Source organism: Patagioenas fasciata, chromosome 2 (assembly GCF_037038585.1).
Source record: "Patagioenas fasciata isolate bPatFas1 chromosome 2, bPatFas1.hap1, whole genome shotgun sequence".
Classification (NCBI taxonomy): domain Eukaryota; kingdom Metazoa; phylum Chordata; class Aves; order Columbiformes; family Columbidae; genus Patagioenas; species Patagioenas fasciata.
The window spans coordinates 50,281,627-50,306,468 of NC_092521.1; the positions used below are offsets into that span (position 1 = coordinate 50,281,627).

General features: G+C 41.4%; 1 protein-coding gene across 2 annotated transcripts in view; it reads left to right on the top strand.

Annotated features, from left to right (window-relative positions):
- The first annotated feature begins 320 nt into the window (after nt 1–320).
- Nucleotides 321–24,842, top strand: part of ANKRD29 (ankyrin repeat domain 29) — a 29,756-nt gene continuing 5,234 nt past the window's right edge. The window contains exons 1-7 of one of the 2 annotated variants that reach the window (XM_071804191.1): nt 381–426; nt 3,689–3,788; nt 5,681–5,791; nt 7,712–7,810; nt 10,090–10,188; nt 17,084–17,182; nt 20,096–20,194. In XM_071804191.1, coding sequence (XP_071660292.1) covers nt 7,730–7,810; nt 10,090–10,188; nt 17,084–17,182; nt 20,096–20,194 — 378 coding nt within the window. In that variant the 5' untranslated portion in view covers nt 381–426; nt 3,689–3,788; nt 5,681–5,791; nt 7,712–7,729. Of the gene's footprint in view, nt 427–3,688; nt 3,789–5,680; nt 5,792–7,711; nt 7,811–10,089; nt 10,189–17,083; nt 17,183–20,095; nt 20,195–24,842 lie in introns of both variants that reach the window. The other variant, XM_065831960.2, reaches the window with a different exon arrangement.

Below are 24,842 nucleotides of genomic sequence, written 5' to 3' on the forward strand. Positions count from 1 at the left end.
AATTTGCCGCCGTGATTTTGGGAGGAATATAAAGCAGGGGCTTTTAGTCCTATTCCAAGTGCCTACCTTTAGGTAGAACACCCGTTTTTGCAAAATTGTTAATAAAATATGCTTTGCTGAGACATCCTGCCTGAGCCTATTATATATTAGTAAGATGATCGTTTCCTACACCCCCTCCAGGGGAAGACCAAAAATAAAAGACCACAAAACAACAACAACGCACAAAACAAACACAAACCACCCACACCTCTAAAGGGGCAAAGGGAATAATAGCCAGAAGCTCATGAGCACACAGCCGTGCAGGAGGGAGGCGCCGGCCCCGCGCCCCGCCCCGGCCCCGCGCAGCCCCGGGGCGCGGAGGCGTGCGGAACAGCGCGGAAGGGCGCGCAGGGGCGCGGAGCTGAGATGTGCAGGATGTCGTTCAAGGTGAGCCGGGAGCCGCGGAGAGGGGCGGGGGGAAACGAGTTTGGTCTCCCGCTTTGTGCTTGCTGTGCCGGCAGCCCCTGAAGTGCTCCATCATATTACTGGATTTAGGGATTTCTGTATTTAAATACATATATATTGAGGAAAAACGGGGGTGTTTGAGGGCAGAAGGAAGGAAAACAGGAGCGTCTTTCCCGGGCTATGGGCTGCCCCGGGAGTGCTGCGGTGGCAGCTGATGGACCAAAAGGGTGAATGGTTGATGTTACATAAACTGGGACCGTTCCTGAATCCTTACGCCAGCTTTAGGGTGGTCGGGCTCAGCGCTGTGGGTTTTGATGCAGTCGGGAGGCCCCTCTTCACTTTTCTCATCACCTCTGCTAGTGCTGGTTGTGTAATAGTGAGGAGGCAGCATTTATCCATGCTCTTCATTTCAGGCAGTGGTGGCCACCGAAAACAGGCTGGTTCCTTCCCTGTCTGTGATTCCTGTCGCTTTTTGTGCTTCATCCATGCAAAACTGCGCAAGAATAGTCATTTTCAAAAGATCACCTAGACCAAGTTTTTTGTTTTTTTTTTTTTTTTTTATTAATCTGAGGACTGGATTAATAAAATCAATTGGCAAAGACAGGAGCAAGCAGCAATTTGCTGATGCTAATGGACAATATTTATGCTAGATGTACATCTTCTCTATTGTGCACTTTCTAGATGCTGTGCTTGCCCTTCTCTTATTGATCACCAGCTCTGTGCCAGTCCTTTGCCATATTGCTTGTGTTGCATTGTTTTGTTTGATGAATTATTCCCTGTGCTCACCCCTCACTCCTGTGGATGTCTCCACTCTGGAGTGCTGCTGCTGTGGTGGCACCGTGTTGGTTTGATGGTGGTGCAGCAGGTGGTTTCCACCTGCAGTTAAAGCCACTGATGTGGTGGGGATCAGGCAGAATCTCTGTGTTCCTTTCCTTCTTGGTTCTTCATTGGCCTTGTACCTCCTTTCTTTTCTTTTTTTTTCCTGTTCCTCCATTCTGCCTCCATAAGTTTTTCTCACTGTCATCTCTCACAAGCATCCACCCTAATGGATTCTAGTCCCATGTTCCTGGTGGTGCCAGCCCCTTCTTCTTGCATTCTTCTGCTTTTTTTTTTCCTCTTGTTTTATTTACCTTGTCCTTTAGGTCTTTTTTTTTCTGTGCCATTCCTATCAGCTCATTTTCTGTGCCCTATATCTCACTTTCTGTTCCCTCAGGTACTGCTGGTTGAGGTAGCTCACTACCTACTCCTTCTCCCTCTGGAGAAATGCAGCCCCCACCTCCCTCTGCTTTGACTCTCTTTTCTGTGTCTTTTTGCTTGGTATTTTCTCTTTTCCCTAAGAAGACTGTGTACTAACCTTGGATTCATATAATCTCTGCCACTGTCTATTCATGTTTTCCATCTTATTATCCTACTTGCCCGTGAGGAAGAATTCATCTTTCTCACTGTCTATACACATGAATATCCTGTCTTCTCCCACCAGCTTTTGTGTGTCTAAGCTTACATTTACATCTTGAGCTACCTTATCAAGATCGTTTGTGCAGTATGTATTGCTATCTAATAAAGTCCTCTCACTATCCTCCAAAGTCCCACTAACATTTTCCATTGTACCAAGCTTGATCACAATTTCTAGTTCTTCTTCTTAAAACTTTTTACTCAGTTCCTCCTTTCCATTAGGACTGGTTTGGAAATTGAGAAAGAAAAGTGAACTTTCTTGTGTTTTGACAGAACAAAGGACCAGCTGCCAGGCCAGTGTACTTTTTCTTCTCTCTTTTCTTTTTCTTTGCCTGTTGCCTCTTGTCTTTAATCTTCAAGATCTCTGTTCAAGAACTACACTCTTCCTCCTCAGCCGTTACCCCACTGTGACCTGCCTCTTCTCTGCAAACAGCAAAGCAAATGTGAGGCAGGGAACAGGAGCTGCCAGTCATAGCGTTTATATTATACTTTCCCCCCTAGTATTCCAAAAATTACACATACAGATACATTATCACATTTTATTTTTTTCTTTATTCCTGCACAGAAATGGTCTTGTCAGATTTATAAGATATATTTTCCTTTAGACCATTTTTTAATAAGTATTTTTCTTGATGTCAATACAGCATTAATATAATGCCAACTTTTCATCTTTGGGCTCTTGTAAGAGCATATAAACAATTCAAATGAATAGCACAGCCCGAGTTTGAAATAATGCTTCAGAACTCTTAATGAAATGGAGGAAATTACATCCTGAAATTTGCTGATGCTACAGCAAATGTCATAATGCAGCGTGTCATTTTCACCAAAGCTATTAGCTAATCACTTGAACATTTCCTGCATTCTGTTCCCTGACTGTCTGTGCTGAGGGTCAGTTTTTTATTTTAAGGAGTTTTTAGGATCAGACTAGCTTTATAATAAGAATGACTTGAAAATTGTATCCAGGTAATCTCTTAGAATTCAGTATTACTTCTCCCTAAGAAGTATCTGATGAGACAGGATTGAATTCCTAACTGAACAACAGCAGTCAAGCCTTATGTCATATGCTGTGGTTTAAAACCCATTTATTGCTCAAAAAATATTGAATTAATCAGATTATTAATCCCAAAGTAGTATCTTATACTTCACCTACCAGTAATGTCAGTATTGCTGGCTCCACCTGAAAATGAAGAACACAGTGTTATAAATCCTTGTTTTGAAAGCAGAGGAGAAATTGCCACATGGTACTCCTTGAGGCTGTCCTTGTAGGGTGCCCAGATCATCTGAATTACTTTGCACATTCCATTCATTTTAGCAGGTAAAATAGCTCAGATTTGTGTTAGTTTTTTTTATCTAATCACTACATGGTTGGTGGTCTGAGTGTGCTGTATGATCTACTTTTATACAAGGAGTCCCTAGTAACGTGGAGGCATGAGGGGAAGTACAAGTACCGATAGCAGTCATTCCAAATTGGGTCAAAAGCACCTCTGGGAAAAACCTGACTTGGTGTCCTTGATGCACTGGAGAATTCTTCCGTTCCTTGGGTCTGATCCAAAATATGAGGACAACTTTGCTGCAGAGCTGCTGTAGGAATTACAGGGGGCAAAAAGGCTAAAGACTTTGGACTTCTACTTCCAGAGTAGGTTAACACTGGCAACTTAGTTCTCTCCTAATGTAAACTGATGAAAGCAGGTAAAGAGTTCCTGAATATGGTTTCAGGTTCCTGTCTACCCAATTGATAAAGGAGTTGTTGTATGGCAGGCATAATAAGATGCATTCACATTTTTACTCGTAGTGAAAACCAGGCTGCATGAAATAAATCTTGCGCTGTATGGATGTCTTGCCATACCCCAAAGCTTCCTAAAACTTTAAGGGATAGAGTGAGACAATAAAAGGTAAGGAATTTGATTTTCCATTCTATAAGGTCTAAATATAATTTTTTTGAATAGCTTTCCACTGAACAGCATAATAATAAAGACAATAAGACAATATTCCTAACTACCAGCTCTATAAATAAATATCTGCCTAATAAATCAGAACAAAAAAGGCAACATGGGCCTCTGTGTGTTTAGGTCAATTGTTTGCTTTTAAATAAAATTTTAGTGGTTGTAAGGAAAAAGGTAGGAAAACACTGCTGTGTTGCCAGCAAGAAGGGTATAAACTACTACCTCTACTCTGATCAAGAGTATCTACAGATTCACCAGGGGAATTGTATTAGCTATAACAGAAAGATCAGAATTTAGCCTATCATACTTGCTAAATTTTTCAGGCTCCTGTCCTTGTGTGCGCTGATACAAGAAATATCACTATCAGTTTATAGGAAGTGTCTTATAATTTACTGAATGGTTCAAAATTCTCTTTTCTCAGCTGCCAATTTTCTAACCTGTGCGTATTAAACAAACAACCAATGGAAAGTGCTCAGTGAGACAGATCTGGGAGAGATTCACACAAGATTGGTCTTGCATCTGCTGGTTTCTGTGAGATTTATTCCCCATGTGACAGTGAAGGAAGCAATTTAAACTCTGCTCTATGTGTTAATTTTAAGTATTCCCATAAAACCTTTCAGTCCTGATTCTCTACCACACTACACATGTGCATTGACATTTAGACATGGGGAAGTCTGTATGACATTTTCTGAAGCAGAATGGTTGACTGTTAAATGTACTCTGCACTCGTTCTGTGTTATCGCGAAGGCAGGATTCCCTGCAGAGCAAGGCTCCCAGGTATTTTTGACACTGTTTTGGTCTAAGATGTCTATCAGTGAAAGGATGCTTTACTGAAGTGTTGGTGGTTTGGGATCTTATTAAAAATCAGCAATGTGAGCCTGCTCTAGGCTACATATCATTGCCATCACAGCGTTTTTTCTTCTCTGCACTTCACCCATCGCAGCACTTATGGGTGAGGGCAGCATTTTGGCAGCTGCCTGCATGGATCAGACAGGGAGGTCAGAAGCAAAGTCCATGGTTTGGTTCTTTTCTACTGTCCTCCTCCTATGCTGGGCCAGTGATAATTTGCTCCTATCCAGGAGAAGTCACACCGCGACATTTTTTCTAGGACTAAGAAAGCCTCAAAAGATTATTAGATTACTATTTAAGAGTAGCCTGTGTTACCTAGATTTCAGAGTTTCCCAATTTTGGCTTGTATATCGCCTTGCATACATAGTAAAAGAATCTGTAAGTCTTTGAACAGCAAGATTTTAGCCTTTTTTTTTTTTTTTTCCCTAGCATCACCCAGGAGATATGCCCACAGTTACAAGATGTTAATTCCAGGGAAGAGGCAGACCAAACAGTATGTGAGATGAATAAGCAGTACTTTTGCTGTATTGGGAGTTTATATGTAGAAAAGAAGGAGATGGCAGAGACTTAACTTGAAAGCCAGGAGGATGTCCTGCAGCAGGACACGTCAGCAGGATGATTCAGCCTCTCTAACTGTGCCCAGCCCCACCACAGAAGCAGATAATACAAGTACCAGTTAGCATGTTGCTTCCTGTGATGTTCCCCTGTGGATCTGGACTAGCGTCATCGTCTCTCATTACAGAGCAAGCTGAGAGACACAGGCTGCCATGGACACAGGGAACACCTGAAACAACGTGAGGTGGCACAGGGAGACCGGTCTCTTTAATTACACAAATAAATTAAATTAGCTTCTCTTCCATGCCCTGGTTTTGAAAGAACAGCACCCTAAGCTGAAACTTACCTGGCTTGAATGCAGAATTTGCATGTGTGTGTGTCCAATAGCATCTTCTAAAGTGTTCTATTTCTGCCTTTTTTTTTTTTTTCCTCACCAGAAAGAAACACCACTCGCCAATGCTGCATTTTGGGCTGCAAGAAAAGGAAACCTGGCTCTTCTCCAGCTGCTGCTGAACAGTGGGCGAGTAGATGTGGACTGCAAAGACAGTGTATGCGCACAGTGCACCTACACCCACGGCACTGATTTTACATCATTTTCTATAGCCTGCTGCACCGAGGGTGTGGCAGGGATCTAACATGAGACTTTTGAGAGTCTTATGGCACTTAGGGATGATTTAAAATCTTCTTTTGTCAGGAAGCAAGCTTGATAGTCAAGATAAAATAGTGTGATGATTTACATCGGTGGCAAGAGGTCAGGAATCTGCCAGCACTCAAAAATGTGCTTACACAGTTATTTGTGGGGCTGACATTAGAAACACAGATTTTAGCACCTCAGGCTTCTCTTTTCAAGAAAAAGTCATTGTAGTAATAGATCACATTGAAGAATCGACTGGAACAGGCCCAGGTAGCAATGATTCTGTCAGCTAGCAGAGCTCCTCATAATTATTAAAAAAAAAAAAAAACAAACAAAAAAACCCCTGGACCACAGTTTCCATGTAGACAACGTAATGTAGAAGTTTCCATTCCTATCCTGTGTGGTATGCAATGCCCTACACCCAGCGGTGCTGTCAGAACTGCTGGCCTCCTAACTTCTTCCTCCCACCCCCAGTATCTCCTGGACTTGGCACCAGCACGAAGGCACAGTGAGACTGCCAAGCAAAGAGGAGCCTGGGATTTCATGGCAATTTCCTTACTGTAGTTGACATGGATTCAAATTAGTTTTGAGATTATAAATGGATTGAAAACACACATAATGGGTATGTCTTGCTATTCTGCCTCCAACATATGGAGAGATACTTGATTGTACTAAGCGATTGCAAAACTGAGGTTGAGAAGTTCCTAGATTGCTTTTATTTAGTGTTGGAACTGACTTATTGGGAGTCATGCCTGTTTTGAACTGTATTAGTACCATTTCCAATGTGAAACATGGGTTTCCCAGTGCTTCTCTCACTGCAAGAGATTTTCTAAGCCCGTTGACTTTAACCTATTTTTTCATTTTCATTCCATTTTTGCCCTGTAGGCAAGTATTTGACCTGCAGTGCTTCTGGAGCTGATCTGTGACTGTCATTCTGACAGGAAGGGAAGGATGTTCAGATGGGGCATGAAGTAAACAGAATAGAGATTGATGTGAAGAAATAAGGTCCACTACTGATCATTTTTTTCTCAAAATATTTTTTCAATGCACTATAAAATATCCTGACATTAATTATATCAGAAATAGACATTCTCTAGAGCAAAATATTTTCATGCAATTAAGGCTGCATGCTTCTTTTTGATAATATCACACATTCCTTCTTTAAATTGAACTGGTGTGTGTGAATGTTTTAGAAGGCTGAATTTCATCCTTACGCATGTGGTTTCCATCCATTGTCTATGCACCATGTACATATAACCTAAACCTTACTTGATTCACTAGAGCAGTGAGCTAATGGTGTACTGAGGGAACTCAAATGTGAAGTTCTGGTATGGAAAGTTCTCTCCTATAGTGTGAAGAATCCCAGAGTGAGTTTGCTCTCATCGTTTGGATAATGAATTAGTATTCAAATCACTCTTGACTATGACTCAGAATTAAGTGACTCAGCTGAGTCACTCAGTCACTGTGTCTAAGGTTATTCTTCTGGAAATGATGCAAATATATTTGGGATTTTCTGATAAAAATACTGTGTATAAACCAAAAAAATATTGTTATTCTTGTTGCACTTATTTTGGGACAATAAGATGAAGTCATTGCGTATGTTGAATGGTCAGGCCTTAGCACTGCAGGCAAATCTGTAATGTTTTTGCTTTAACACCTGCTAGCTATTTATTTCCAAAGTATTCTTGACAGTAGGTTTTAAATGATAGCAAGTTTTTCAATGATCATAAGCTTCCTTCAGCTTTTCAGAATATGTGCTGTCTCTTCCAGACAGCCTGATTCATTGCTGGAGGTGTCTGTTGAACATACTGACTTTTTTTTTCCTTACTCCCAGCTTGGCACAACAGCTTTGATGGTAGCGTCTTACTATGGCCACATAGATTGTGTACGGGAATTGGTGTTGCAAGGAGCAGATATCAATCTGCAGAGAGAGGTAGGAGAAGTTGTGCATTCAAACAGGGACTGAATAAGTGACCGTTGATTTACTACAAATAATAAAAAAAGTGTTGCATGTTGCTTTTTGCCAATTGTTTATTTGTCATTTGCTATGCAATGCATGTATGAACGGAGTCTGTTCTCCTGAGGGCACCAAGGAATCAGATGTCTGGAGTTTATAATAGAAAATGAGGTGACAGAGGTACATTTGTAAGTAATTTATAAAACATTTCCAGCACATCTGGTTGGTGAGGGGGCAGTTCCATCTGAGATGTAGCCCGCCAGAGTTGCATGTTTTATACATCTGCAGCTTTACTTATTGGCACAGTAATTTGTAGCTCTCTGGATGGCATAAATGATAAGGAGAAGTCCTTTACCTTTTGATTTGCAGAGTCTGGTCTTAAAAATTGAGCAGATGCCATTGCCAGCATGAGGATTATTTTGACTTGGTATGCATTGGAGCTTCTGTCTCTTAGTCTGAGCCAAGTCACCTCTAACAATCACAGACCTTCATCACTCTTACCCTTCCCTGCATCTCTGCTTTGTGTTCAAGGCATCTCTCACACCATGACATGCTTGCTTGTGGAGGAGACAACGTCAGTGGCTAGTTTTGGGAAAGTGCCTTCCCCCCATACTTCACGCAAATGATTGTAAGGAGTACCTGCAGCCGCTCTGGTCTGTGTACTGGCTACACAGAGAGCAGGATTGCTCTGGGACAAGCCAGTTGTACTGGTCCAGGGAGAAGGGCAGTGTAAGGAGAGCGTGCAGTAACACCGGATGGCAGCAGGCAGCACAGGGCAAGAGTGTGCTCATCACTTTAGCAACACAAGCAAATGTTTCTTACTTTCCTTGGTTACCTGGAACTAGAGCACTAATCTCATGTTGACATCTGCAAGTTACTAAGTCAGTGAATGCTATGTTTGATGATATAAATGTCTTTGCACTTACTGGCCTAAACTTGCTCTAACCATGACTGTCAATGTCTTTCAGTGGGGTCTTGTTCCAAAAAAACATGTATTTAAACATGTCCCTTCCCTTAGGTAAACACTGCTTGAAAAGCAGCAACCAAAGGAAAAGTTGAGAACAGTTTTATGGAGCTACTCTTGTGTGTTGCTCAGAACATACTGATTCAGCAAGCCAATAAAAAGAGAAACATTTAAATCCTCCAGAATCACTCTGGTGCAGAGAGAATGCAAAACAGATGAAGTTTAAGCCCCGAAGACCAATGACACTGTTCTGAAACGAAATCTGCATACTCAAACCAGTGCTCATGTACTCTGAAGTTGTTGTGAAGCTTGGGGAAGTGGGAGTCCCCTAAATATGTCTGGGAGAGGAGCCTCTGAAATGGTCTGAAGGGGCCTTGTGCTATTGTAAAGGCTTTGGGCACTGGAGTGAATTTCACATGCGGCTCCTCTCTCCTGCACCTTCTGTACTACATGGGATGAGAGAGCCCAAAGCCAGGAAAGCCTGCTTGGCTTATCTCTCTTTCCCCCCTCCCTCTCCTCTCTTTCCCCCCTCCCTCTCCTCTCTTTCCCCCCTCCCTCTCTTTCCCTTCCTTTTTCCTTCTGTCCAGCCATTAAAATCTCACATATTCATTTCTGGGTGCTTGTTTACTCACATGTCAATGACAGTACGTTATACAACTAGTATAAAATTTGGGGTTTCCACTCTTCAGTGAAGTTAAGGGAAAGAAGAAGTTGCAGGGCTGGTTATAGTTTCTTGAACGCTGCTTGGCTGGATGGGGAGCTACTGCTCCAGGAGACCAGGATGACTTATGCCAACAGCAGTCACATTTTGTCAGCAGAGAGTCCAGCAAGGTGGAGCTCTACTGTGCTAAATAACTACCTCCCAGGTCTTTTTACACCCTGACCCAAATCCATCTCATGCTCCTATTTGTCTCAGGTTGTAGCAGCAGGTGGAATAGAGGTTGTTTTTAAATTGGCTCTTCCTCTGTTGGCCAAGACTTTTCTCACTCTGGGCTTGTTTCTCTATCTGGTGACTGTGTAGAAGTGAGTTAATCCTGAGAGGTCTATATTAGAAACTGTGCAGAAGCCCTTTGTGAAACTTGTGTTTTACTCAAATGTATGATGCTGGACAGATTTCTCGGTGCAATGGGAAGAAAACTGACCTAAGATACCTAGTGTCCTCTGGAGTCCTCAAAATCATCATGTCTTTTCAGCCGATATTCAACTGATTGTACTTTTTAATTTGAAATGTGTATACTTCAGTCAAGTGTGTTACATGTTTGAGGGTTTTTAATCCATTTTTTCCTTACAGTCAGGTGCAACTTCTCTGTTCTTTGCTGCACAGCAAGGCCACAATGATGTAGTGAAGTTTCTCTTCGAATTTGGAGCCTCCACTGAATTTAAGAATAAAGTAAGATGATGGGTATATTTTTGCATGCTGATACATTCTGACAAACAGGGCTGGGTTTTCCTATTTAAACACAACATGGCAGCAGGAGGATGGTAACATTAGTTCCTCACTTGAACATTTTCTGAGTAATATGAGTAATGCAACATATTGTGAAAATATTAACTACTAGCTTTTACTACCTCGACTTAATGGCATAAGTTCGTCAAACATCAGTCCCTTGATAGTGATATCAGTCTTTCCTCTCTAGCTGTCCTCCAATACAAGAACAAAGGGTCTTTTTGCATGTGTTAGGTAGGACCCTGGTTTAGGTGTATATGTACTTCACTTGTATAGATTGAAATTTTGTCTACATTGAGATGTCTCTGCATTCCAACCATAGGAACCGTAAGAGTATAATGGCTTCAGTCTCCCTTAATTTCCCATTTACCTGTCTGTGACAAGAAGATTAAATGTACCTCAGGGCTTCTGTTCCTTTGTTCAGGCAGGTTCTTTCTCAAATTCTTCTTAGAACAGTCAAAAGCACAGACAGAAAAGCCTGGGTTTGGTTCATCACCCCTCATGGGGTTAACAGCATTAAGAAGAGCAGTTCATCGCTGACAGCAGTACATAAACTCAGTTTCTTTGCTCAAGGCAGTACTAGCACTTCTGCTTTCAGCAAACAGAACCAAAAGCACCAGATTTTCATTAAATGCGGGCCACGTTTTTGAGCATTCCCATAATTTGGGGAAGACACTTGCCAGTCACTGGCTCTGGGCTCCATAGTGATGTGTTTGAAGAAGAATGAATAATTCCTTACCCCACAGCAACCACATTTTCAAGGTGTTCTAGTCTGTGGTTTGAATTACTTGCTCAACCCATACCTGCTTTCCTGAGTTCCTGGAAATATAGGCTTCAAATACTAAGGGAATTGATGGAGCATCAGAGACTCAGCTCCTTATATTCCAGGAACTAAAAATCCTGAGGTTTTGTGTCTGGAGTTCACACATGCCCACAAGATAGGATTCTGGTACCCTAGAGAGCCATGCTAGTGGTAAGCAACTCTCTGCCCACAGCAGCAATCAGAACATGTAAAAACATAAATGAAATTATGGCTGTTTAATACAACATGGAGTGCAGGTGTGGAACTTGGCAATGTAGGAGGTTGCAGTGCTGAATACAACGGCTGCATTTTAAAGTGCTGGATAATGTTATGTGGGACAGAGCTGCTGGGAGAAGCTGCACATTGAAATGAGGATTGCTTCTCAGTTTTTTATTTCAGGGAATAGGTGAGAGATAGCAAGATTCAGAAGGATCTTACATTGGGCGAGTGAACTTATTTACACTGTCCTCTGAGTCATCTGGCCTATAAAAGGGCCATAAATCCATGATGGTGTCCCAGGCCTAAGAGAAGCCTGGATTACTCACTGCAGCTCAGCCTGAAACTGGGCAGTGTTTTTGCAGAGGGAGGGAAAGCAGTGAATGCAGGAAACTTGGTAAGGAGGGAAGACAGAGGCTGACTACCTTATTTTGTCTAGAGGGACAGTTACATTTTCACCAAACCTTTCCACAGCCTGTGAACTAGGAGTCTGTAACAAGACTGCGACTTGACCCAGAAGATGAACAGCAGGCTTGAAATTGTCTGATCCTACATGACAATATATGGTCTTTTATGAAGCATGCAAAATATGTTGATGTGAGTCACTAGGGCAGATAAAAGGGAGTAAATATCTAAATGATAAGAAAATATTCCTGCATTCAGCTGCTCCTAATAGCTTCCATCCTTGGACAAATGCAAGATTGGGTTCTACTGTTCGCCACCTTGAAACTTCATTCCCAGCTCCCATATTCCTGCCTGCTTCTTCTGAATTCAGACCTGACTGGGCTCATGTGCTCGTCCTAAGTATCTTTCAAGCTGCAGATTGTTCTTCTTCTCTGGGCCACAGTCTTCTGTCACTTCCAGTCGAGCTGGTCACAAGACAGCATCAGTTCCCACAGAACATAACATGACAAACTGGTGTGCAATGTGGATGTGTAGCTATTTTCCAGCAGCATCAACAAGCATGTGCTTGTTCAAGGACTCCCTCTTTCTCATTACCTCTTGAAGAGGTGTATCAGTCACTTCAGCATTCATAGTATGACACAAGCTACAGTGCCTGAAAAGGCTCTTAAAAACTGAACAAAGGATAGTTGGGGTAAAATCAATCTGGCACTGGTTTAAAAAGTCAAGGCTAGTTATCATGTCCATTGCACACTTTGCTGAAAGGACATACTCTTTCCGAATAGTAGTATGAGGACTTTGCTAGATTCATCATTAATGTTGGAAACTGCCATATTCATTCTTGCATTCATTCCTTGCCTGGGGAATGCAGCTCTTCTTCTGAAATTAGGATTTAGACACAGGAATCCAAATGATTACAGCTTCCACACTGGACTTTGGTAAACCACCACATTTTTAGACTTTGGCTGGGTGGGAAACCAGCTTGTACTTTGTGCCACAGTGTGTACCTGACTAGGAAGCACCACTGAGAATGTACTGCATTAGCATTCATCTTCCACTGGCCATCTAGTGTGCTTTTGTATCAGTTCAGGTTTTTTATTTAATAATATGGTTTTCATAACTTGAAATTATTCCATCAAACCATTGCTTTGTTAACAGGCAACTAAGATAACAGGCTTCTCTATCCTCCCTAAACCCCAGAAACAACATAGTTGACAACATGTGCCTTTTCAGGTCAGAGGTAGAGCATTTTCTGATTAAGGCACTCAGCTGGGAGGAGAGCTGGGAAAGATATAGCTGTTTTTAAAGGGCACTGAAAATTTAATCAATTTACAAACAACTTTATTTTATAAATTAAGGCATGGAATTAATATAAGAAAATACATTGAATGTATCCCAAGAAATAGAGACTTTAAAGCAAGGAGGTGCAAAGGCCAACACTTTCTTTTTTCATGTACCTGTCTGTAAATTGTAATTACTACATTTGTTACTCATATATGAGAGTGGTGGAGAACTATCTTGATATAGGCATTCAGTTCTTATTACCCCCTGTATCATTAGAGTTGATATCCACTACAGCAGGCAAAGCAAACATTCTAAAACAGTGTAATAAAGTAATTAGCAATAATTGCTGATGTTGTAAAGAGAATAAATATTGAAGGTTATTTTATATATATTATAACATACATATTATTCAATAATATAATTCTGCATTGTCACAGTCTGACATTCCTAAAAGTATGCATCATAAGTTGAAACATGTTCTCTTTTGTTACCCTTAGACTTAAACATGTGGGTTCTTAAAAGGGTTTGCATAGTGGCATGTTTTCTGAGCAACGCTGCTGGTCAAATGGTGTGTCAAAGGCTGTTTTTCAGCAAGTAGTGACTGCAGAAGATCAGTTCCCCTCCCTTGTAGCATATTTCAGAGATGATAAAACACCATATAATTCTAAGCTACATTCAGGCGATGATGATGGAGGTGAAGGAAGAGGTAGACAAATAGACTGAGAAGTCTACACCAAGTAGTGTGGCCTTATCAGATGCTGCTCTTCAAATGCTCGCATGGGAGATTGGCAGCTGCTGTATGTGCCGTCAGTGGGGAGAATAGACTGTGGGGATAAGAAAAAAAGGTTTCAAAGGAAGAATTGCAGATGTAGCTGAGAGAACTGGCTTCTATGTGTTCTTGGTGTGTGGGAAGGGTTTGCAGTGAAGGATTAGTAGAAGCTGTTATATATAGTGTCAGGAGAACAGGATATGAGCAAGAAATAAATCCAAGGGATATGCCCTCAGTCAGCCCCACCGTTGGCATCCCACCCACTGGGGAAGGGCCATTGGCCTCAAATCATAGAACGTCCTGAGTTGGAAGGGACCCACAAAGATCATAGAGTCCAGCTCCTGTCCCTGCACAGAGCAAGCCCAAAATTTGCACCATGTCTGTGCTTGTTCACGTACATGTCCCTGCCCTCACTTGTTGCCCTGCTCAGAATTTCCAAGAGCTTCAGCATTTTACTCATCTCAGCTGAAGCCAAAAAGCAATGAAAAGAGGGAATGACATGGCTGAAATGGATTTTTAAATTCTGACATTTACTTTTTTTTTTTTTCCCCATAACTCATCTGCCTTCCCAATAGCACGTAAAACATTGTGATCTACAAGTAGACTGGAGGAAAGGCTCTTGTGCTGGCAAAAAGTGAAGAAAGTCTAAGAGAAAGCAAGATGGAAGCTCAATAGGCATGAGTGGGGCAAATAAAAACCATGGACCTTTACGCTGCTTGACAATTTCTCAATTTAATGGAGTGCTGTCTTACCACACAGTCTTGTCAGTGGAAAAGGTTTCTTGTCCCAAGTTCCCTTTCTTACAGCAAGGCCTATCTCTTTATCAGAGCATTCAAATGAACTTCAGTCTCTTCTTTTGAATGCATTCAACTTCACAGGAGACATACAGTAGAGCAGGTCTTAGAGCCAAGTCGTCTTACTGATCAGGAACCAAATCTTTAATCCAAGGAGTTGTCAGCCAGTTCTTTCTGACCCAGTAAATACTTGATTGAGGGTAGGCAGCTGGAACTGGGAACTACCCAGTGTTTTTTTTTGTTCCCTGGGCTCTGATCAGGGTGATCTAGGAAACTTGGTCACTCTAGTCTGGAAGAACTAAATGTTTTATTTTGGAAATGTGTCTTTCTTAAAAAAAAAAGTCTCAATTAAAACTGTTCATTGGATTCAACCGTACACTTGGTCAGGATCCCCATTTTGAGACATATATCCTGTAAGAAGTGTCTCCCTTCTTAAACCTCAAGCTGTGACATCTCCCAAGGTGGGATCATGCAGCTGTACTCGGAGTGCCGGGCACCAGCTCTGCTATGTTAACTGTGCTTGGCTTTGCAGGCCTGCCTTTTACTTGGGATTTGCCATTTGGTTCCCTCCAGAAATTATGTTAATAAGCAAACAATCTTAAAAATAACAGGGGTTTGTGGAGAACACAAGAATTTTAGAAAACAAAAACCAGACCATAAAGGAATAAGCAAACTATTCCCATATGCAGATAACTGAGCATGCCTGTTTACCCTCCACATAGGGAACCTCAATATTATTAAGCTTCCTATAGCTGATCCTTCCCTGCCTCTCTGTAGAGGACCTCCAATCTGCATAGCACAGTTTCTCTTCTTAACTCGCTAACCTTTCTCTCCCAATTTCCTTCAAGGAAAGAACCTTTAAAACATGTCTCTGTTTTTTGTTTGTAGAGTTTTCATCCGGCAACGCGCTACTCAGCAAAAGGGGCTTTCAGCTGGAGACAGGAAATGCGTTTCACGAAGTTATTAGCTTTTGCCATTGTCTTTTAAATGTGTATAAGGTGGATTTTAATCCAGAAACCATTGTATTTGCTTTTGTGTTTTGTTACAGCAGTTCCTATTAAATTAGGGTAGTTTAATTTGACAGGAAAGTCTAATGACTCATTGTAGCTATAAAGTAATTTAACTCTACTGACCTGATTGCACACTATATTTACTCAATCCAGAATTAATATGGAATTTGTAGATTGTCACATAACAGCTTCACATCTGTGACTTTGCTGACACTCAAGCCTTGTTTGCTTTTCAGTGTTGCAGAGAGGAAGCATGAATATGAGGTTTTCAGAGTAGCTATAGACAGTCCCTGTGGGTTAGTTCAGTCATGTCAGAGCTCGAGTTTTCATGAGGTTATTACAGGCATGAGATAGCACCACAGATAAATAAATTTGATTGGCACTTCCCATTATAAACCACTAGTTTGGGCTTTCAGGCTGTAACTTCTCCAGTGGATATCTGTCTGTGTGGAAAATTTCAGACAAAATTTGGAGCTGTTTCAGAGAACAAGGCTGAGGGAAAACACAATCTCTTGCCCACATTAAAAACAGCTTTAGAAATCATTTATCTGAAATGCTTTAGATGGCTTATCTCACAAAGGACAGGAATGAGACTGGGAGAAGGCAGGGAAGGAGAGAGAAGACCTCCGGTGTGGATGACTTACAGTGTGCGTCATCCTTGTATGATGGCATGGTGCCATCCCAGGCAGAAGATGAGAATTTCCTATCTGTATCAGCGTTGGAAATTATGGTAATTTTTGAGTGAGGCATGGTGCATTTAACAAGATGGCAAGACTCACATTTGCTATCTTAGTTGTTTCAGCTGGCTTGGAGTCAATTGCCAGCAACACTGAGGTGTTCTCCTTCTGAGGCAGCTCCCAAGGGAGCAGCTCTGCAACCAGTACTTGATGCATGTGCCTAGATCTCCCTTTAGTGGTGATGTGTAACAACTTTAACTGCCTGGGATTGCTTCTACCTGCAGTGATCATTTCTTCAGCTGAAGTAACGGGGCCTTCAGTGGTGGTCATGGGTCTGGTCTGATGCACACTTCCACAGTTAGCTAGCATGCTTTAAAATGCATTCTTCCTACTCATCTTCAGGCCGACAATCAAATGGTAAGAGGCAGGACGTGAGAGGGCGTGAGGTTCTGCCCAAAGAAGGGTAGATGATCCGTAGGCTTTTGAGCAGGGGAAAGGCATGCTGTCCTTCAGTAGGTGGAAGAGCTTGGTAGGGGTGGGAGATTTGGCTGTAAAGGGAAGAAACATGGAGGAGCTTGGAGCTGTGAAGGGAACAAAGGTTCTAGTGGGAAGGCAGAAGCTAAGGAACATAAAGTTAAATTTTCTTACTTCCTATCCCTCACTAAAAATACTCAGGAGAAAAATTTTCATAGTGACAGGGCCAAGTTTAAAGACTTACGTGGCAAGACTTGATATTAAAATTATGAAAGATTCAGTAGCCAGTCACCACAGAACTGCTATGAGCCAAATTCTGAAGGTGCTTAAAATTTGCTTTTTTTTATGGTGATGTTCAGTCCAGCACCTGCCCTCTCACCTGGCTGTGCCCGTTCTTTGCTTTTTCGCAGGATGGAGGTACTGCTCTTCTAGCTGCTTGTCAATATGGGCATGCAAAAGTAGTGGAAACTCTGTTGAAGCACGGCGCCAACATTCATGATCAACTTTATGTGAGTTATTTGATACAAATAATATTGACAACACTTGTGGTGGAACAAATGTGCTGTTGGTTGGACAACAGTGGATGCTCTGGCTCGAGCACAGAGAAGCATTTGCCAAATGTGGCTTTATAGTACTCTACTTTTTTAAGATGTGAATTTTGTTAACTGTCTGCTTTTCGTAATTCTGGGAGAAGTAGCACAAAACCAGAAACTATGATTTAGCTGCCTCTTGGTTCGTTATCTGCGTGAAGGATATGTACCCAATCTGGATCAGGTTTGTGCTATCTGTTACCACAATTTGCATTGCAAACAGAAGAGTTACTAGCTATAAAGCCCTTCAGGTTCTAGAGAATTAGTTCATCAGTTTTCTACTAGAAAGAGTGGTAAAAGTTAAAATCTTTAAATATCTTTAAAATATTTTAAAATATTGGTTAGAATGATGTTATCTGATATTTGTGCATCTCTAGCTTGTCAGCGCTTTGGGCAAAGAATGGTTAAAATGGCTGAATTGATGTTGTTTAGTTGACTTTCAGAAAGCCAGATTGAGCAAATGAAGCCCTGGATTTAATTTACTCCAAAAGAAACACAAATATGTTGAGCTTTTCAGCCTTCAACAGAAACAATTTTCCCTTCATTTCCCATTGTTCCTTCCTATCCCAGGGCACTCAGGGTTGATAAAGAGGATATATGATTTTTTTCCACCATTCCCATGAGGTTTGGCTTGGAAGGATGCCATCACACTCTTAGGTCCTACGAGCGTATGTGAGAGCCAAGGACTGGTGACCACGAAAGCTACCAGCATGCTAGGGGCTGGTTTCACAGGGAGTCCCCTCTTTTGTGCTGCCCTCACCCTGTATTTATAAAGAAGGGTGTCCCACCCTCACTGCTGCACAAATAGTGATTGCCTTTCTAATCTGAGGGCAGTGATTCATACCTCTGCATGGTAATCCCAAGGCTTACCACTCCATTTAAAAATAGCCACACTGCCACACCTGCAGACAATTGCCTAGAAGTGAAGGCAGTAAAATAGCTTCCTTATTGTATCTCCTGGAAATCAGAAATATTTGCAATTGGATTTTGAGATATATTTTTATTGCTCACAGACATTGGACAAACCTAGTCAGAAACAGCTGTTTAATAAGTATACAATCTTTTGAAAACAGGTGTTCACCTGGCTCCTTTTGTGAGACATCACCGAGCTGCTTTTTTGCAAAGCAGTATCTGGCTGGCAGTTGCACTGGCAAGTGGCCAAATGAGCAGGATAGCAGGATTTTGAGCATGCATTTGCGTAGTCATCCCAAAACCATCAAGATAGATGTTTTAATCTTAAATTGACTCATGTGAGGGGTAGAAGAGAAGAACACAGAATACCCTAACTAAACTGTGTTTCTTGCAGAAATATCTTCAAAATAGCTTTCTCATTACAGTATCAATTCAAATCAAGTACAAAAAACTGATAGTTATTTTTTTAAATGTTAGGGAGCCCAAGGTTCTCCATCTTGATTGATGCTACAATGAAGAGCTTCTTTATTATTACACAGCCTTGTTTACTTTCTAAATGGAAGTGTTCTCACCACCCCTGTCTCTGGAGGAAGCCTGCAAAGGTCCTTATACCATCACACTATTTCATGTACTCATATAGCAGCCAAAGAAAGCAGTCCCTCAGAGGGCCCAGGGGTATGCATTTGTAGTGCTAGTAAACACCTCTCAAGTTTACCAGGACATTTGTCTTGAAACCAAGGTCAAACATTTTAAATTGGGTCCCTGGGGCACTAGATTCAGCTCATGCTTCACTAGGCCTGTGCTGAGTTTTGCAGGAAGAAGAGTAGCACAGCAGTATCTCTAGGTAGACAACAGCATTCAGTCCCAACATAGCAATATGTCAACAACATTAGGCTTCCACTAACATGCTCTGTATTTTGCAATAAGCATTATGCATAAATTGGTTGGAAGATGTGTACTTATACACCTGAGGCGTGATGAAGGGGTTCATTTAAGTCTCTATTTAAATTAAAAGAGCCTTCCGTCCTAGGAAAACTTGCCCTAACATGCTCTGTGCTGAGCACTGTGGATATAGGATGGGTAAACACCTGTCCCACTCTCAGTGCAGGTTTCCACTTCCAGTTGGTTGGACAGATTCAAGTGCTATTTGAAATTTGTTCATCCAAAAAAAAAATAATGAAATATGATTTTTAAATATTTTACCTAAGGAAAAAGCTTATGTGAAGTCAAATGCTGAGAACATCTGCACATGAAAGACATGTTGAGAAAAAAAATCCTATTGTTGCTCATTTCTTTCTCAAGCCTTTTGCAGGAAAATGCTGGTTTCTGATAGGACTCTGTCTCTCATGTTCTACTTTTACATGATTATATTACAGGTGAAGTCTCTTCTACAGGATGTGCCAGAGTGACACAGTAGTTGCTGGAGTGGCACAGTAGTGTTGCACAGTACTTACTCCTTCAGCCTAAAGGGCTGAAGTCTGGTCTCTGAAGTCTGCTGGAGTCTCTGGTTGTGCAAAACATGTTTTCACCATGTATGTTTATGTAGCAGTACAATTTTGCATGAACATGTAAGAGCTAAATTAACCAAAATAAATATATTTTTCTCTGTAGGAGTGGATTTCTTGTTATGTAGCTCAATGCTTTGATGAACTAGACTCTTAGTATTCCAGATCCAGGATTCAGTGCTCGGTTTGGTATATAATGGGAGAAAGTACTTGTTCATGCTGAATGAAAATGTTGCCATAGTTTGTTATGAACTAGAGTTTGGATTTTGGTAATTATTTCTTGACCTTGGCTATATATGTGCTGTTACACTGCATGATGGCTTAAAAAGGGGAACTTGATTCAGTTTGGTTTGGTTCTGTACGGAAAAAATGACATAATTGCAAACCAGTGTAAGCTAGATGTATTTGTTCTTAGGATGGAGCTTCTGCAATTTTCCTGGCAGCACAAGGAGGCTATCTGGATGTCATCCGACTGCTGCTTTCATCAGGAGCAAAGGTTAACCAGCCACGGCAGGTAAGCTTAACAACACTTCAGGGAAGAGCCGGGGTCTAATTACTAAATTTTACAGTTATGAAAAATTGACACTGGATGAGAGAGATTTCCTAGGTGTTAAACTAACTGAGGGATATGTAAGCATGCATCATGTACGTATATAAAAGCTCTCATGGTTTCCTAAAAAGGATTTCTTAACTGGTTAGCAGTTTCCTGACTCTAAAATCAGCAGTTAAATAGCACACTTAGATGCTGCCTTGAGTAACTAGATGTGGGAGCTGCAAAGCTACCTTTGCTCTCAGCACTTAGAAACATCTGGTTAGAGACAAAGCTTCCCAGGAATCTTTGGCTGCTTTGGGAGAGCCTCCCCTGTGGTCTGCTGAAACCCTGCAGGCAAGGTACCTGTCTTGCCTCTTCACTGCACATTTTAAATTGATGGGACAAGGTCTTGTCCTTGCAATCAGTCAGGGATGTCTGCCAGGTGGCTGTGATCACTTACTGCAGCAAGTAAAAAATCATCAAGCAAGAGCAAATGAATGTGAATTACAACAGTGGACGATGTGGCATGTGACAAGCTTTGCCAGGTATTTTCAGTGTTTCCTATCATTTACACCAAAAAGCCTGAAAAGTCATAGCCTGGCAGCAGTGATTGATCTATATGACTTCTGCTGCATCTATAGGTCTGCGTAGAACTGGATTAGCATTTTATGTGCCCAAAGTAAAGTAATTTTCCTGCTGCCTCTTTCCCTACCTCTCCAGCACCAAAGTTGTGCTGGCAGCTACTCCCTGGACTATGCTTGAGCTGCTCCTATGCTGCCTCCACACTGTCTCCCAACATCAAAATTAAGAAATGCTGTTGAAAGCTGTTAATTAACACAGTCTAAAAGATAAATGTAGAAGGATAGACCAAGGTATGCATTAATGCCTTTTGAACGGGTCAAAATAAAGTTGGGGAGCCTTAGATTTAGCTTCACCATGTTGCCATAAAAAATGCATTCTGCTAACCACAAATGTAATACCCCATCTAATTCTTTCTGACAATATTTTTTTAGCTCTCTAATCCAATCTCTACAACACAATGTTTCATGAAGCATTTTTAAATCTTAGTTGAGTCGAAGACTTGACTCTGTGTGACTGTTCCTCCTGGCTCTGTTTCGTCTCTGGCAGTATAGGCTTACTTTGCTTTAGGGTACCTCTGATCCCTGCTAAGATTATGCCTGGATAAGTCCGTGGCATTTGTATTTGGGCCCACTGTAACCTGAAACATTTCCTTAACAAACGGAACGTTTTTACTGTTTAATTAGTAAAGTAATGGTTGGGTGGACTTCAGTCTCTTTCTTGCTGACAAACAGATTTGTACTTTGTTCGAAGGTGGCATATTGGTCATGAGGAATGTAGCTGTAGATGGGGCAGTTTCGATGCCAGATGAATCTTACTGTCAGTCACAAAACACACTGCTCTCACTGCTGTGGGCAACTTTTCTAAGCAATGTAACATCAAATACAGGGCTGCAGAGTGCCAGGTGTGAGTTCCTGCTTCTCCTTCCTCATGGTATCCAGGTTTTCCTCTCTGTCTTGTGAATTTGGGGTCTTAGTTCGTGTGCCTGAGCATGTACTTCTGTCTTGTGGGTCTCCCGCTGTTGCTGCAGTGGGTACCAGTTCCCTTTCGGTCTTGTGCCCCATCTCCTGGTCCCACTGGGATGCTCCTGTCACCACAGAGCATCTCAGATGGTGCTGCCTGCCCGTATGCAGGCCCCTCAGCTCTCACAAGACTGAACAGCAGAGCTTCCTGGAAAGTTTCTTCCCTGGCAATGTCATTTCTCTTGGTTTTTAGACGCCTTCTGTTCTTTCTGACATTGTGGAGCCAGGCAGGAATTCTTTTGTCATCTTTTCGTCTAGACAGAGTCTGAAGCCTGGTGCAGGAGACGATTCTTTGCTTCTCCAACTCAAAAACAAAGCAAGAAGGTTATTTGCCAGAGTTTTACACTCTGTTTTGGCAGCCTGTGTCCCAGCAGGCTTTAGTGTAACTGGCTAAGCGGATTCAAAATACTCTGAAAACTAATGTTTTTTTCTTAACGCACGCTATGCAGTCACACATATCTGTAAGCCAGTAAACATCTATAGAGTATAGACTTCAGACAAGCAAGGAATTTCTTATTAGCAAGAATTCAGCTAGTGTAGCGATGCGTGTGGACTCATGGGCAGAACAGTGAAGGAGATGACATTGAGTAGCCTGAAACTAGGGGCTCCCTGTCCCTGGAAGTCCTTACTGGGAATTCAAGGGGTATCTCACTTCCCAACCTAATCTGGCCCTTTACAACACTCCAAGCCACCAGCAAATATTGAGATTCAAAGCTGAAAAGTGAAGTTTTAGTTAATGAGTGAGAGAAACAGCATCAGAAATTTTGGTCAAAGTATGTTTGGAACTGCTGGACAAAATAAGATATAAATCACATTTATTAGCCTGCAATCAATAAGGAAACAAGCACAGCTTAAAAACATATTTAACATTGTTCTCGGGATGTAGTGGTCTACAGTGTGTTGGGTGGGCAGGAGGACAAAAATAATAAAGTAGTTTCTGAATTGCTTCTTTTCCTGTTCTCACTTTCTTCCTGACTCATCTAATATCTGTTTACACCGGAATTCTCATGTGGCCTCTTAGTACAATGTAATGTCTCTTTTGAACCCAACACCAACAAAAAATGGACAGAAATCTCACCTACACCATATGAATTTTATACTTGTTGGCATAAACCTGCCTGTTGGGTGCTGTTTGCATGAGAGAAGCTGACAATAGTCAATGTGAGCCTACTATCAATTTCATCACCTTTCTTCTCTTCAGACTAAGTCCTCCAAGACACTCACTCTTTCTCACAATGTCTTTTTGCCTCTAGCCTATAAATGATATACTGAAGATGATGTCTAACAGTAATATCACTAAGGACAGTTAATGGTAATAGTGACGTTAGCCAACACGTGTATTTTCTTCTGCTCCTTTCCATTTATACCTGAAAATAAGAGTTGTTCTCATAAACTTCGCTGTGAGTAAAAGAAAGCCGCTATGTTCCCCATGCTGTGTTTGTGCATGCACTTCTTGTGTAAATAGAAGCGTGGATTTACACAGCATTGTATTTTCATGCAGATTAAATTGTGTAAGCAGCTCTTGGATATTTTCCAAGTTTTATAGGCTTTTTCAGCATCCCTATTGCTATTTTCTAGAGCCCTCTGGTGGGGGGAAAATAGAAAAAATATGAAGTGTGAACTTACTGATAGGGAAAACACGATAAACTGGAAAGGAACGTTTTTTTTTTGCCATGAGGCTAACATCACATACACTGTATACAAGAGAGCCTTTGTTATTTTGGAACCACAGAGAACATTCACTGTATTAACAGGATATATACTAGAATGAGGTCAGCCACTTATTCAATGAGTTAATTTATAGAGAAATAAGAAGAGTGGGCAAAGATCCTGTTCCTCACCATTTGAGAAGCCTGATGAGTTCAGGATGTGCATTTGTTCTTTCTCAGAATCAGAAAAAGGGAAGCCCAGAATGTTATATCAAAAGAAGAAATAACTTTTCTGTTTCTTCCACGGGATTAAGTCACTAGCCGACAGAACGCAGAGAACTGTTTCAACAATGTTTTTTTGGATTGCATGAGCAAGTCATATGAATCTTCAGTTGGCACTGAGGAGAGAGATTTCTTCTTTGATCAGGGTGGAAATATTTAAAGCAAAAAGTTGTTTTCTTCTGAAACTTCTCATTAAGGCTCTTTTGAAAGCCCCAGTATATTTTGTCTTCCTTTTTTCTGACAAGTCTTCAGGCTGCTGGGGGTGGTGAGGGGAACTGGCAAGTGCTGAAGGCAGAAACCGGCACCCCGCTACGTGAGGCCTCACTTTTATGTTAAAGTCCCTACAAGCAAAGCCCTTTGTTAAAGGCCCACAAGACTCAGTTTGGCACCACATAACCGCTGGAGTCCTCCTGTAGTCTGGAGAATCAGACCATTTAAAAGCAAAAAGAGGAAGAGACACAAGTCTAAATTCTAATTGCAGTGGGAAATACTTCTAGTGCTTCAATTCCCCTTTGCGTCAGAATGGAAAGCCATCACAAAGTTTAGCTTATTCAGAATGTGCATTTTATTATCTGGGGTTTTCTGCTCAGATAATGATTGCACAGGACAATTTTTCCAAACCAGATGGCTTGACTCTGGATTCTTTGATAATTGCCTTGTTTTCTAGAGGAATTCTTGAAGATAAAATTTGTGGATTACCATCACTGTAACACAGGACATTTTTACTGGATTTCCCTAGGGTGGATGATGTAACCAACCATTGAAAGTTGCTTATCATCTTGCATTTTTCCTTAGCTTCTGCAAACAACTTCCACTCCATATATACAGAGACCCACTTGCAGAATTTGTCCATGCGTGCTGAGATTTGCCTGTATCTTCTGTCACATCTAGCTACCTGGAGTTCAGACTACGCAGGATAACTTTAGCCTTAACATTTCAGATTTCCTAACGTATTTTAGGCACAACTGGTAAGCCAAGGAGGTCTTTAAGTGTTCACATAGTTGACCTGAAATGGGCATTACTAATCAAGAGAAATCAACTAAGAGTGGTTCTGCTCCACAGCTGAAGTGGTTCTGACTTGATACACTGAGCTCCATG